The sequence below is a fragment of the Neophocaena asiaeorientalis genome, unplaced genomic scaffold (assembly GCF_003031525.2).
Source record: "Neophocaena asiaeorientalis asiaeorientalis breed wild unplaced genomic scaffold, Neophocaena_asiaeorientalis_V1.1 scaffold74, whole genome shotgun sequence".
In the NCBI taxonomy this organism is placed as follows: domain Eukaryota; kingdom Metazoa; phylum Chordata; class Mammalia; order Artiodactyla; family Phocoenidae; genus Neophocaena; species Neophocaena asiaeorientalis.
The window spans coordinates 591456-606479 of NW_020172183.1; the positions used below are offsets into that span (position 1 = coordinate 591456).

Consider the following 15024-nt stretch of genomic DNA (forward strand, 5'->3'; position numbering starts at 1 on the left):
AACCAAGAGTGTTAACAATATATTAATTAATGCCAAGCATCACAGAAAGGATGAAAGAATTAAATAGATGAAAATAAGAAAATAAAATGTAATACAAATGTTGTGTTAATACAATGTTAGTATTGACATTTACACAGGTACTCTCACTTTACAAAAAAAAAGGAACATTTATGAAACAATGACTGTGCTCTGACTTTCTGTGAATCAGAAGTTTTCCTAATTACTTCTATAAAGGAAATGGAGCTGCATTATAAAGAAAAAAATGCTAGCCCTGGGATGTAATTCTTTTTTATCATACGATAATGGAGCACACTGTATCTCAAGAAAATAGTCATTTTGTGGGGGAGGGAGGAGATAACTGTTCTCAAATACATCATAAAACATAATGACTTCATAAGGCAAACTTGATTTCACTAAGCCAAAATACAGAAAGGAAGGATCTAGTCATACATCACAGTTGCCCCAAGGCTGCTGGCACCTATCCACAAGGCAATCATTAGAGGAAAGAATCACTTAGTTGGTGAAGCTTAAATTGTAATTTTTTTATTACATACAACTGCTATGTTCTGTTTACATAGCTAATACATATTCTATGCAAGTACATTGATAAAAACTCATATTTATAATGGTTTAAATGCTTTTCTCTGAAGAAATCCAAGCCATAAGCTAACAGCTCTCCATGTAAGTATTTGGGCATTTCTACTGAGGAAAGTACTAATTGTTTGTCAATCTATTTTAAGGCTTATCTCCTAATTTGTTCCAACACTTCCATTAATTGGGTTTCTTTATAGTGCTTTCTGCCAGTGAGCTAACCTGACAGATAGAAAAGATGAAATGTGTTCCTTCTCAAAGAGGATTTTGTTCCTACAAACAATCTTGGGATGTGTATTTTACTTTATTTTTATTAATATTAATAAAAGTTGAAGTCTCATCAATTCTTCTTGCCAGTTCTATTCTCCTTTCTCCCTCCTCAGAGGTGGCCACTAAGATTATTTCAAGGATATCCTTCCAATCCTCATTTTTATTTTACTTTTTATCTATATAAACATCAATGACAGGTAGGTTTTTTTTTTGTTTTTTTGTTTTTTTTTGAGGTACGCGGGCCTCTCACTGCTGCGGCCTCTCCCGTTGCGGAGCACAGGCTCCGGACGCGCAGGCTCAGTGGCCATAGCTCACATGCCTAGCTGCTCCGCTGCATGTGGGATCTTCCAGGACCGGGGCACGAACCCGTGTCCCCTGAATCGGCAGGCGGACTCAACCACTGCACCACCAGGGAAGCCCGGTAGTATTATTTTGTACAGATTTTTTCATAGCTGGAGTCATAATGAATATATTCTATAGCTTGCTTTTGTGCAGACCACATTATTTGTTGAATTCAATCACATCTAGAGAGGGAGAGAACTGATTTATTGATTTTAACCAGTTTATGGTATTGCAACCTACAAATCTTCAATATTTTTACCTGTCCACAGATTGCCTTTTTGTTGTTTCCAGTTTTTTCAGTACTGAAAATAATACTGCCACTCACATCTTTGTACATTTATGGAATTATTGCCATAGGAAAACAGCATTTAAAATCATTAGTAATTCCTATGAATACAATTTAATACAGTTGGGAATTTTCATCAAAGTTCATTCCAGCAGGAATTGTTCAAGGAATGAAAACTTTATTTTGGCCTACAAATTATAATTAAAAGTTAATGTTGAAAACATCAAACTGTGCTTGTGAAAGTAAATGTAAGTGGGCTTTTTAAAAAAATCTTCTCTTTCTGATCATTTATAATATTATTCTCCATGGATATGAATGATTGAGAGTTACCTTCATTGCAATGATATTCTAGACATGTTTAAGCTTAAGAACTCCCAAATATATTTCTAATGAATTTTCTCTAAAATATCAAGGACATTAACTTTCTTTAGTGGGCAGAATCTTAAAATCAAGCCAGTTTGTGTTTTTTCCTAACAGAGTTCTGAGTGATCAGAACACCAGTTTCTGAAATGAAATTACTGTGAATCAGTGACAGCATTAAAAGAAGTAGGGCACATGAGCCATATATTCAGAGAATTTTTACTAAAAACAAAATAATTTTTAGAAGGAAATTAATCTTTGTCATTTGCCTTAGCAAATATGATAACCTGTGAGACATGGTAGGGATAAAATAAATATAAATAACAATTATACACTTTGCACAAAACAAATACATGACAAGGAAAGAAAATGTGCACTTCACTATGCCTAAAAGGACCTTTGTGCATCTTTGCAGATAAAAATCATACTCATCTTCAAATGACTCAAATTGTGTCACCCACACGAGCACCTTCTTGATGCTTCCCCTTTCTCTCATCCCCACTCCAAGACAGAAGTAAAAGCCCCACCTCTTAAAAGTTGTATGGATACCTACCTGGGATATCTTATGATATGATTAACTTTTACCACAAATTACAGCTTTTCTGTGTACTTAAAACCTTATCCCAACTAGACTTACTCTCTGTCATCTCTGATTGCACCAAGGGCATTGTTCAAAGACTTGCTCATAGCAGCTTTCATGAATATTTGTTGGACTGTACTAAGAAGGTATTCCTGTTGGCTTTTGCCTTTCTTTCTATCTGAGAGAACCAAAAGCTATAGTTTCTCAAATAAATTTTTAAAATTCTAACTTCAAGTTCATCTGAATGCTTCTCACCCATGGCTACTTGAAAATACTTCAATCATAAATCATTAACTCTCCTTATCAGTCAAGCAACCCCAAGGTTTAAATTTCATATGGATCTAGGTCAAGTGTTTGCTACTAAAATCTTTATGGAAACCTGTGATCGCTAAAGGAATGATTAGCCAATCCACAAACTGGGGATAGGTCCTTTGCTTTTCCACCTCCTTCCTCTGCTACTGATTAGGATTAGTTCTCTGCAAAATAATAATTTCCCCTAAGGGATGGACAAAAGGAAAGCTGCTACATGTTAACAGCTCTGAGAGGAAAAAATAAAAATATTTGATGAAAGCAGAAGATTCAAAATCACTATGTAAAGTGAGGAGTTTTGAAGCATCTACAGATTTTTCTTTAGCCTATCATATAGATAAATTACAATTATTTAGACAGAAAACAAATATAGACACATCTTCTAACAAATCAAATTCGTTTCTTACACTATTGAAGTGGATATGAACAGTCATTCGTTTAACAGATATTGTTTTTGTATCTCTCGTGTACAGTTACTCTGCCTTTAAGAAGATGACAATTAAGTTGGGGAAGAAAAACATACACGCTTGATTCTCAAATAAATTTTTAAAATTCTAACTTCAAGTTCATCTGAATGCTTCTCACCCATGGCTACTTGAAAATACTTCAATCATAAATCATTAACTCTCCTTATCAGTCAAGCAACCCCAAGGTTTAAATTTCATATGGATCTAGGTCAAGTGTTTGCTACTAAAATCTTTATGGAAACCTGTGATCGCTAAAGGAATGATTAGCCAATCCACAAACTGGGGATAGGTCCTTTGCTTTTCCACCTCCTTCCTCTGCTACTGATTAGGATTAGTTCTCTGCAAAATAATAATTTCCCCTAAGGGATGGACAAAAGGAAAGCTGCTACATGTTAACAGCTCTGAGAGGAAAAAATAAAAATATTTGATGAAAGCAGAAGATTCAAAATCACTATGTAAAGTGAGAGTTTTGAAGCATCTACAGATTTTTCTTTAGCCTATCATATAGATAAATTACAATTATTTAGACAGAAAACAAATATAGACACATCTTCTAACAAATCAAATTCGTTTCTTACACTATTGAAGTGGATATGAACAGTCATTCGTTTAACAGATATTGTTTTTGTATCTCTCGTGTACAGTTACTCTGCCTTTAAGAAGATGACAATTAAGTTGGGGAAGAAAAACATACACGCTTGCAAAGTTAAATAATAATATCTAACAATAGTGTGAAAGATGTTATTAAAAAGAAAAATATTCAGCAAAGATTTTTATCTGTTAGTGTTAATATATTAATAATCAATTGTTCATTATATTACCGTAATCTTTAATACCTATCATTTACTAAGCATTATGTTGTTTTATATGAGTAAAATTTTACCATTATGAGATTAGTAACAGTTTCACCCCCATTTAACAGATTAAGAAAATGAGGGCATGAGATACATAGATACATAGCAATAAGTAGTGGAAACAGGATTCAAACCTGAATATATCTAACCAGGATCTAAATTCTAGCCATCATATCATAGGTATTTTTTTCTAAATTTTGGGTCAAGACAAGTCCATATCCACCGGCAACTAATATTTTAATGTTAACACAGACAACATCTATTATTGTTTATTTCCATTGCATTTTAAAATCAGTTGGAATATTGGCCTTTTAGCTGTGTCTATGAGAATTATTTTTCTCTGTTTTTTCTTTAGGGTTGTGATACACAGATGATTTATGACATGTTGCTAAGATTGAAATCCATTGTCTATTTACCTGGTGACTTTGTCTGCAAAAAGGTGAGTTCATGCTATTTTTCTAATGCATGACTAATAAATACACTGAGGAGTTCAGATATAAGTCAAGAGAATAGTTTAAACAAAATTTGTCCAGGGTGAATTCTATAGTATGGAAATAATCATGATATACAATTCTGTAAATCTATAATGTGCTCTCAGAGTTCAAAATGGAACAAGACAATATGGATTTCATTACTTATAGGATATAAGTGTGGGTGGTCTGAAAAGTTGCTTTGTGTAAATGTAAATCATCAATTGTCACACCCCATTAACTCCAAATACTTAAGGTGGAGGGAAAAGTTACAGAAGTGAAAGGTGGTTCTGCCCTTTTTATGTCTTCAGCAAACTATCAGTTACCTCCATTTAGCTCGCCCAGTTAGTAAATAATCAATGCCATTTTTTTAAAATTTTACTGTGCTTTTTATGATTACAAAGTAATACATGTTCATTATTTTTAAAATGGGAAACACATAAAAGCACAAAGACAAAAAATCCACCACCCAGAAATAACCACTATTAATATATTTCAACCTATCTTTTTATATCGACTGATGGATAGTTAGAGCTTGTTTTATAAAATTGGCACCATACCTCGCTTATGTTTGAAACTTGTTTTGTCATGTCACAATATATCATGGGAACATTTTACATATTATTAAGTAATCTACAACATCCTTTTTAAAGCTGCATAATATTCCAGTCTATGAATATATCATAATCAATTCCAAGTGTTTGCTATTACAAATAACTCTAAAATAAACAATTTTGCATATCTCTGATTACTAACTCAAAGGGGGAGAGAAGGAATGATGACCTTGGGACCTTGAGATACATCTTGAGATATTAAATCAATAGTGAAGGCAATAATCAAAATAAAAAGTAGAGAAAGATGAACAGTTCAAAGAAATGAGAGATGATCCAAAACCCTGGGGAGTTCACACATGAGTGAGGGTAAGAAGTACTTATATCATTCCAAAATAATGTGCTAGATGGTAGAAGTAAGCACAAGCTGTGGTAGGACACAGAGTAAGGACACTTCTGCACTGGGGTAGTGGCAAGATTTCCTGGAGAAGATGCTGGTCAAGCTAAGTCTTGAAAAATGAATCAGCATGAACCAGGAGAAAGAAGAAGCAGGCATTCCAGGTAGAGGAAAGAATTCACATGAGTCAAGGCAGAAACGAAGGGACTCTGTCTTCGGAGGGAGTGTATGGAACTACAATAAGCCAAAAGCTAGAAAATTTTAGTATCATTTATTCAGTGAAACTCAATAAATAATTTTGAAATACTATGGGCCAGGCACTGTGCTGGGTACTGGATATATTCAGTAGTGAGCATAAAAAGGTGGTTCTTGTCCTTCAAGGGCTTACAGTCTAGTGCCAGGGTATTCAATTCACAGTGTACATCAGAATCACCTGAATTTAGAAATCTGGGCTCCATCTCCAGTAACTTAATTGGTCTGGGTGGAGACCACATATCAATATTTTTAAAGCTCCCAGATGATTATAAATTGAGCCAAAGTTGAGTATCACTGGCCTGATGGAAGAAACAAACAATAAACAAGTAAAATTACTGTGTAACTCCAAACAATTTGCCAGGAGAGTGCGTGGTGTCAAAGGCACTTACTTTAGATTGGGGGACTCAGACAGGGAGAGATTGTCAAGCTGTCAGGCATGAACTTTGTGAAAATCTGAAGAGAAATAGTTCTCTAGTTTAAAAAAAAAAAAACTGGAGAGGACACTATTTTAGATGAAGACTTGGGACCATGAGGCAGGACAGAACTTGACTTGTTTAAGGAATGGAAGCAAATGATCAACTAGGATAATGGTGAAAGACAAAGTCAAATAGAGTGAAGGTACTTTAATGCATCCAGGTAGAGATACCTAGTGCACAGGTGGAAATCAGTCTAGCCCATGAGAGAGGACAGAACTGGAGGTAAATCTTTGGAAACCGGCATATGATGGAAACTGATATCATAAGAAGCTCAAGAAAAGGTAAATAAAGAAGACCAAGGCTGTAACTTTGAAGAATACCAGTATTTATGGAACAGGTCAATGAAGAAGAATCACAGAGGGCAACTGAGTAGGAGCTGTCAGAGGTAAAGAGGAAAAATAGAGATTGTGATATTAATGAAACCAGGAATCTAGAATCCCACACAAATTAGTCCAGATTAAATGTGGGCATACTGATGATATAAAATCATTTTCATTAAAATGGGAAATACAAACCACAGCTCAGTTTAAGGACCCCTTTCGGGCAGTGATGCATTTAGGATGACATGACCTTAATGCACCAAAATGGCCTTTCAATTTGTTCCAATAGCAGCAGGGACTGAAAATTGAGATAACTCATAGAAACTTTAGCATCTGGGCCCACAGTCAGTGAAAATTTGTTTAACAAAGTGTGAAATGCAGAGTAGATGCAGCGTTCTCATTTCTAATTTCTTCCTCACATCGCATCCATCACTCAATAATAAAAACAGATCAGTGAACACAAATGAAGGAAGGAAAAAAATAAGCAGGGGGAAGAGCAGAAATGAAAAGACATGAGACTCCAAGCCACATTTCTTTGTTTCTGTTTTTAAGAAGGGATTTAATTAAGAGTAGATATAGACAGAGGCGAAAAGTTGTTACTTGTCCAGATTTTATACAGCCAAGTTCAGCTTTGTTTTTTTTATCATTTCCCCAAATCATTGTAGGAAAATGGAAGAAAAAAAAAAAAAAAAAAAAAAAAAAAACGAAAGAAAACATGTTCCATTAGCAGTTGTTTAAATAACTGAAGAAATGGCAGGGCTCAGGACTGAGTTTGCTGACCTATCTAATCCTCTGGATGGCTCCTAAACTTACCAAGTGGGTAGTTTGGACTGCGTCAAAGAGTACTTAGGAATTTTCCCAGGATTAATTTGCAAGAATTAATTTGAGCATCATAATGTCTGTCAGCCTTGGAAATAGCCTTCTACACAGGAACCCCAAAAATTTGAAGTGCTCTCTCACTAAGGGTTACATGAAGCGCTTGCATTTCTACACTTTCTCCAAATTAGTACATAAACCAACCAGAAGAGCTTGGTTTGATCTTATTTTGCACATGCTGTCAGACGTTGCTCTCTAAGGAATGTCTACTTCATTTGAACGCCAATTAAACTTGCAGGAAAGTTTTAAATTAGCCTAGAAATATGCAAGAAATAGTGGAAGTTTTGGTTCGTTGATTATGCCAGATCTCCTTGGAAAATTATTGAAATGACCATTAAAAAATAATTAAAAGTGCTGAACTATATTTAAGTACCCATTATGTACTTCTACCTCCAGTCAGTTGTAATAACTGCCTTTGAAAAATCATTCCAGTTCCTTGAGAATTACTTCATGCAAAGAATTAAGGAATATGACCCTGTCCTAATCATTACTTCTTGGAGTATCTCTTGAAAAGCTAATTTTTAGACACTTTCGCTCATTTTTAAAATAATTCATAGATATTGTGTTGGCTTTAAAGAGTTCAGTCTTGATATTGGATTCATTAGATATGATCTGTACATATTATATAATCAGGTGACATAGGTGTTGCTAGTTCTAATGCTATCATCTGCCAGCCTCGTAAGTTTGCCCAAGACACTTAACTTTTCAAGTCTCTACTACCAATTTTTAAATAAGAATAATGATATCTTTCCTATTTGACCTCACTGGGATTTTTGCAAGAAATAAGTGAGTTAATATCTATGAAAATACCTTGCAGCTATAAAGTAGCATGTTCCTTTATTTTTTAAATTTATTTATTTTATTTATTTTATTTTTGGCTGTGTTGGGTCTTCGCTTCTGTGCGTGGGCTTTCTCTAGTTGCAGTGAGCAGGGTCTACTCTGCTGTGCGTGGGCTTCTCATTGCAGTGGCCTCTGTTGTTGTGGAGCACAGGATTTAGGTGTGTGGGCTTCAGTAGTCGTGGCATGTGGGCTCAGTAGTTGTGGCTTGCGGGCTCTAGAGCGCAGGCTCAATAGTTGTAGCGCACGAGCTTAGTTGCTCCACGGCATGCGGGATCTTCCCAGATCAGGGATTGAACCCGTGTCCCCTGCATTGGCAGGCTGATTCTTAAACACTGCACCACCAGGGAAGCCTCAAAGTAGCATGTTCTGATAAAACAAACACAGGTGTTAAAATAAGGAGCAATGTAAAATCTGATATTATGATTTCAAAAGTACTTTGCAAATGCAAGATGTATTATTAGCACTGATAATGTGGAAATAACTATAATTAGATTCATCTGTATTGGAATTTCTACTTAAATCTACATTTGGGAATAAATATATCTATTTATAGAATGTATAAATACACAATGCAAAATTTAAATATACTTTTTGCATTGCTTAGTTAGGAGATGTGCATTCCAGGCTTCCTTTTGCTTCTATTTACTATCATGGAGCAACGGTTACTCAGCCAAATATTAGCCAGTAAGCCAATCTGTGCCTTTATTTTCTTTCTGTAAAATGGAAATAATAATACTTACTCTAGCTTCCTCATAAAAGTCATGGGGAGATAAAATGAGAATTTCAGTGTCACAGATGTTAACTAAGAGGTAGAGTCTGAAAACTTTAAACTTAACCTAACAACTATAATATGACAATAAGTAATGTTCAGGAGAATAACACTTGGTATTAAAGAATTTCAAAACTTCCCAGAGAATAGCTGAATTATAAATTATTCATAAATGAGTGCCTATGTCATAATTCCTATGCTCAGCAGTGGAACAAAGTAGACATTGTCTCAGCCATTGCAGAGCATAAACTATAATCAACATTGTTTAATCCTAAATTAATTTTAGTGTATTCTACTCCTTTGAAAATATGGTTGACAAGAATGTTTTATGAACTCAAATAATCCAGCCCCCTCCTGAACCAAATATAAGAGAATTTATTGTATTTATGCTATTTTTAATAGCCCAGGGTGATCAAGACTCAACTCACTAAGACATATAGGTACTGTTATCTAAATAGTTTGCCTAGTATTATGAGAACTGGCTTATTTAAAGTTTAAAAGCTTTTCTTCACCCAAGTGCCATTTAGATCTCTTGTAAAACATATTTATGTTTTTTGGATCCTGGAGTGAGATGTGTTCCAAGGGTCCCACAACCACCCACTAGTTTAGTAATTTGCATGACTCAACATAAAGTTATATTTATCACTTAAGATTTATTAAGGCAGAGTGTACAGTGCAGGAACAGCAAGAAAAAGATATGCATAGGCAAAGACTAGAGAAATCAGGTGCAGATTTCCTAGATCCTACTTCTGAGAGGCTCACATGAATGCATTTTTATCTCCTACTGTGGACCATAGAGACAAGGGCAAAATATCTCTGCCTAGGAAAGCTCATCTAAGTCTTGGAGTCCAGAGTTTTTACATGGGGCTGGTCACATAGCTACATGACCAGTCATTGTTCAGACTCCAAACTAGATACAAAGCACACACCATAAATCTTTGTGTTTACATTAAACAGTGTTGACAGCCTGGTACATCCTGCCACACTGCCTGAGGCATACAGAATAACATTAACCAGTGTCTATGTGAACATTCCAGGAGTTTAGTTCTCAAGGCATTGAACAAGTGTCATTGCCCTGGCTCCAGAGTCCCCAGAGTTAAACAAGAACTGAATTAAAGAACCTGCTGGGGCCTCCCTGGTGGCGTGGTAGTTGGGAGTCCGCCTGCCAATGCAGGGGACACGGGTTCATGCCCCAGTCCGGGAGGATCCCACATGCCACGGAGCGGCTGTGCCTGTGAGCCATGGCCGCCGGGCCTGCGCGTCCAGAGCCTGTTGCTCCGCGATGGGAGAGGCCGCAACAGTGATAGGCCCCGCGTACCGCAAAAAAAAAAAAAAAAAAAAAAAAATCTTATTTTTAGCCATGGCAATCAGAGAAGAAAAAGAAATAAAAGGAATCTAAATTGGAAAAGAAGAAGTAAAACTGTCACTGTTTGCAGATGACATGATACTATACATAGAGAAGCCTAAAGATGCTACCAGAAAACTACTAGAGCTCATCAATGAATATGGTAAAGCAGCAGGATACAAAATTAACGCACAGAAATCTCTTGCATTCCTATACACTAACAATGAAAAATCAGAAAGGGAAATCAAGGAAACACTCCCATTTACCATTGCAAAGAAAAGAATAAAATACCTAGGAATAAACCTACCTAAGGAGGCAAAAGACCTGTATGCAGAAAACTATAAGACACTGATGAAAGAAATCAAAGATGATACAAACAGACCGAAAGATATACCATGTTCTTGGGTAGGAAGAATCAACATTGTGAAAATGACTATACTACCCAAAGCAATCTACATATTCAATGCAACCCCTATCAAATTGCCAATGGCATTTTTCATAGAACTAGAACAAAAAATTTTACAATTTTTATGGAAACACAAAAGACCCCAAATAGCCAAAGCAATTTGAGAAAGAAAAACGGAGCTAGAGGAATCAGGCTTCTGACTATACTACAAAGCTACAGTAATCAGGACAGTATGGTACTGGCACAAAAACAGAAATATAGATCAATGGAACAGGATAGAGAGCCCATAGGTAAACCCACACACTTAAGATCACCTTACCTTTGACAAAAGAGGCAAGAATATACAATGGAGAAAAGACAGCCTCTTCAACAAGTGGAGCTGGGAAAACTGGACAGCTACAGGTAAAAGAATGAAATTAGAACACTTCCTAACACCATACACAAAAATACACTCAAAATGGATTAAAGACCTAAATGTAAGGCCAGACACTATAAAACTCTTCGAGGAAAACATAGGCAGAACACTCTATGACATAAATCACAGCAAGATCCTTTTTGACCCACTTCCTAGAGTTAGGGAAATAAAAACAAAAATAAACAAATAGGACCTAATGAAACTTAAAAGCTTTTGCACAGCAAAGGAAACCATAAATAAGATGAAAAGAAAACCCTCAGAATGGGAGGAAATATTTGCAAGCAAAGCAACAGACAAAGGATTAATCTCCAAAATATAAAAGCAGCTCATGCTGTTCAATATCAAAAAAACAAACAACCCAATCCAAAAATGGACAGAAGACCTAAATAGACATTTATCCAAAGAAGACATACAGATTGACAACAAACACATGAAAGAATGCTCAACAGCACTAATTAGTAGAGAAATGCAATCAAAACTACAATGAGGTATCACTTCACACCCGTCAGAATGGCCATCATCAAAAAATCTACAAACAATAAACGCTGGAGAGGGTGCAGAGAAAAGGGAACACTCCTGCACTGTTGGTGGGAATGTAAATTGAAACAGCCACTATGGAGAACAGTATGGAGGTTCCTTTAAAAACTAAAAATAGAATTACCATATGACCCAGCAATTCCACTACTGGGCATATCCCTGAAGAAACCATAATTCAAAAAGATACATGTACCACAATGTTCATTGCAGTGCTATTTACAATTGCCAGGACATGGAAGCAACCTAAATGTCCATCAACAGATGATTAGATAAAGAAGCTGTGGCACATATATACAATGGAATATTACTCGGCCAAAAAAGGAGAGAAATTGAGTTATTTGTAATGAGGTGGATGGACCTAGAGTCTGTCATACAGAGTGAAGTAAGTCAGAAAGAGAAAAACAAATATCGTATGCTAACGCACTTATATGGAATCTAAAAAAATGGTACTAATGAACCTAGTGGCAGGGCAGGGATAAAGACACAGACGTAGAGAACGGACTTGAGGGCATGGGGTGGGTAGGGGAAGCTGGACAAAGTGAGAGAGTAGCATTGACATATATACACTACCAAGTGTAAAATGGATGGCTAGTGAGAAGCTGCTGCATAGCACAGGGAGATCAGCTCCATGCTTTGTGAGGACCTAGAGGGCTGGGATAGGAAGGATGGGAGGGAGTCTCAAGAGGGAAGGGATATGGGGATATATGTATGCTTATAGCTAATTCACTTTGTTGTACAACAGAAACTAACACAACATTGTAAAGCAATTATGCTCCAATAAAGATATATATAAACCTGCTACACTAACACTTTCTTCTCAACATGGAACAAGAATAATAGCTTAAGGGTCTCATATGTCGCAATTACTAAAATCAGACCTCAGTACTATAGGCAGAAGAGTAGAGTTCACCTTTAGATGACTGTAGCCCATGTTCTTTGGATAAACTAAGCAACTTCTTCAAAGCATAGCAGTTGTCACCAAAGCTAAGGTGATTATGCTTACAATCTGTTATTTCCTCTCTCCAATCCCATTCTTAAAACAATGTGCTGACTGAAGTATTTTTGCCTGTCCAGTGATGGCACACAGTGCTCAGGTTCTAGAAGGTATCACTTTCCTTGTAATTTACTTTCACATGTTATGTCAAACTTATGTCCATAACTACCTCAGGTCTTAAGATAATTATTATTACACTTCTATTCCTTGCTTCCTTCATTTACATTTACTCCTCTAAAAGAGTTTATATCTTTTAATTTGGAGCATAATTGTCAAGAATAAAGTGACTACCATTTCCTCTTTACATTTGGCATATAGGGAGAAATTGGCAAGGAAATGTATATCATTAAGCAAGGAGAAGTCCAAGTTCTTGGAGGAGCTGATGGCGCTGAAGTTCTGGTTACTCTGAAAGCTGGAGCAGTGTTTGGAGAAATCAGGTATTGAAAAGACACCTTGTAATATTGAAGTCTGTCATTTGTTATAAAAGAAAAGTCTTGGGCCATAAAATAATTAAAGTTCTCACTCAAATTCACCAATGGTTTGATTGTGCTGACAGCATTGATAAAATAAGGATTTTCACATTTCTATTTATCCTTTCCCTTCCCCAAAAGAACTAGCTCATTCAGCCCTTTAGGCCCAGGACTTAGGTCAGTGTCTAGCATAAAGTAGATGCTCAATATATGTTGAATAATGAATGTGTGAATAAATGAATGGATGAATGATGAAAGAAGAGATTGGGAGAGTTAGTCGTCAGATTGTTGGAGAACTTGAATGCCAGGCTAAGACAATAGTTTTGAGTAGGTGAGTGATAATGATTATCATTGTGGGACCAAATTGCCTGAGTCCAAACCCCAGTACCACCACTTACAATCTTTGCTCCTTTGTTACTTGACCGCTTTGTCCTTCATCTTAATAATTAGAAGAGAAGGGCTTCCCTGGTGGCACAGTGGTTGAGAGTCTGCCTGCCGATGCAGGGATCACGGGTTCGTGCCCCGGTCCGGGAAGATCCCACATGCCGCAGAGCGGCTGGGCCCATGAGCCATGGCCGCTGAGCCTGCGTGTCCGGAGCCTGTGCTCCGCAATGGGAGAGGCCACAACAGTGAGGGGCCCATGTACCGCAATAAAATAAAATAAAATAAAATAAAATGGCATAGTAGAGTCAGCCATCTGCATCTGTGGGTCCCTCATCTGAGGGTTCCACACACCAGGACTCAATAAACTGGATTGCACGACCCATATGTGAATGCACAAGCCATGGATACAAAGGTCTAACACTACAGACAGCAAATTCAAGCATTCTGTGGGCTAAACATTCCATATGCATTATTGTATTTAAACATATTCATGTATTCATCCAATAAACACTTATTTTGAGTGCCTAGTACATGCTAGACAGTCAGGTATTGCTCTAAACTCTGGGAATGTACTGTGAAAACAGTAAAAAAGAGCTTACAGTCTTGAGGGAGAAAGCTAACAATAAATAAACTAGACGATAAAATCACATTGTGATAACTGCTATAGAGGTAAAAATTGTTAGAGACTGGGGATGCTACTTTACATATAATGGTCAGGGATACCTCTTTGGACAGATAATATTCCAACTGAGACTTGAGAGAGTAAATGGAGCAGCCATCCAGACATGGGGGAAGAGCCTCCCATATGATGGAATAGCAAGGGCAGAGGCCTAGAGGTAGAGCAAGCGTATCTGGTTGAACGTCATAGAGGTCAGTATGGCTGGAGTTCAGAGAATAAGGGACACTGTGGCGAGATGAGGCCAAAGAGGTGCTCAAAGACAAGACTGTACAGGCCTTTTAGGCCATGGTAAGGAATTTGTATTTTATTCTAAATACCAATGGATACCAATGGAGGATTTTAGGCAAAAGAATGATACAATTTGAATTATGATGTTAGAAGATCACTCTAACAGCTATGTGGAAAAGAGGCAGTAAAGAAACGAGAATGAAAGAGATCAATTAGAAGTCAGTTGCGGTGGTTCAAGTGAAAGATGATGGAGTCTTGAACTAGGATGCTGTCTCTTAGGGTAAAGACAAGAGTGCACTGTCAGGCAGTTATTAACATATCCATTTCATGATTGGAAAAATTGCAATTCCAAGGTGTCAGTTATCTGGCCCAGGATAACATAGCTAGTACGTGAAAGGGACAATATTCAAACACGAGCTTCATGGATCAGGGCCTAGTGATCTTTCCACCATACCACAGAAGAAAGGTGGTTCATCCAACCTCTGATTTCATAGCTGCTAAGAAGTTATCTTCAGGGCTTCCCTTGGGGCGCAGTGGTTGGGAGTCTGCCTCC

General features: G+C 36.8%; 1 protein-coding gene across 1 annotated transcript in view; it reads left to right on the forward strand.

Annotated features, from left to right (window-relative positions):
- The window catches only part of CNGB3 (cyclic nucleotide gated channel subunit beta 3), a 142799-nt gene that overhangs the window by 108968 nt on the left and 18807 nt on the right, over window positions 1-15024 (forward strand). The window contains exons 14-15 of the mRNA XM_024761527.1: window positions 4415-4498; window positions 13029-13147. Coding sequence (XP_024617295.1) covers window positions 4415-4498; window positions 13029-13147 — 203 coding nt within the window. The remainder of the gene's footprint in view (window positions 1-4414; window positions 4499-13028; window positions 13148-15024) is intronic.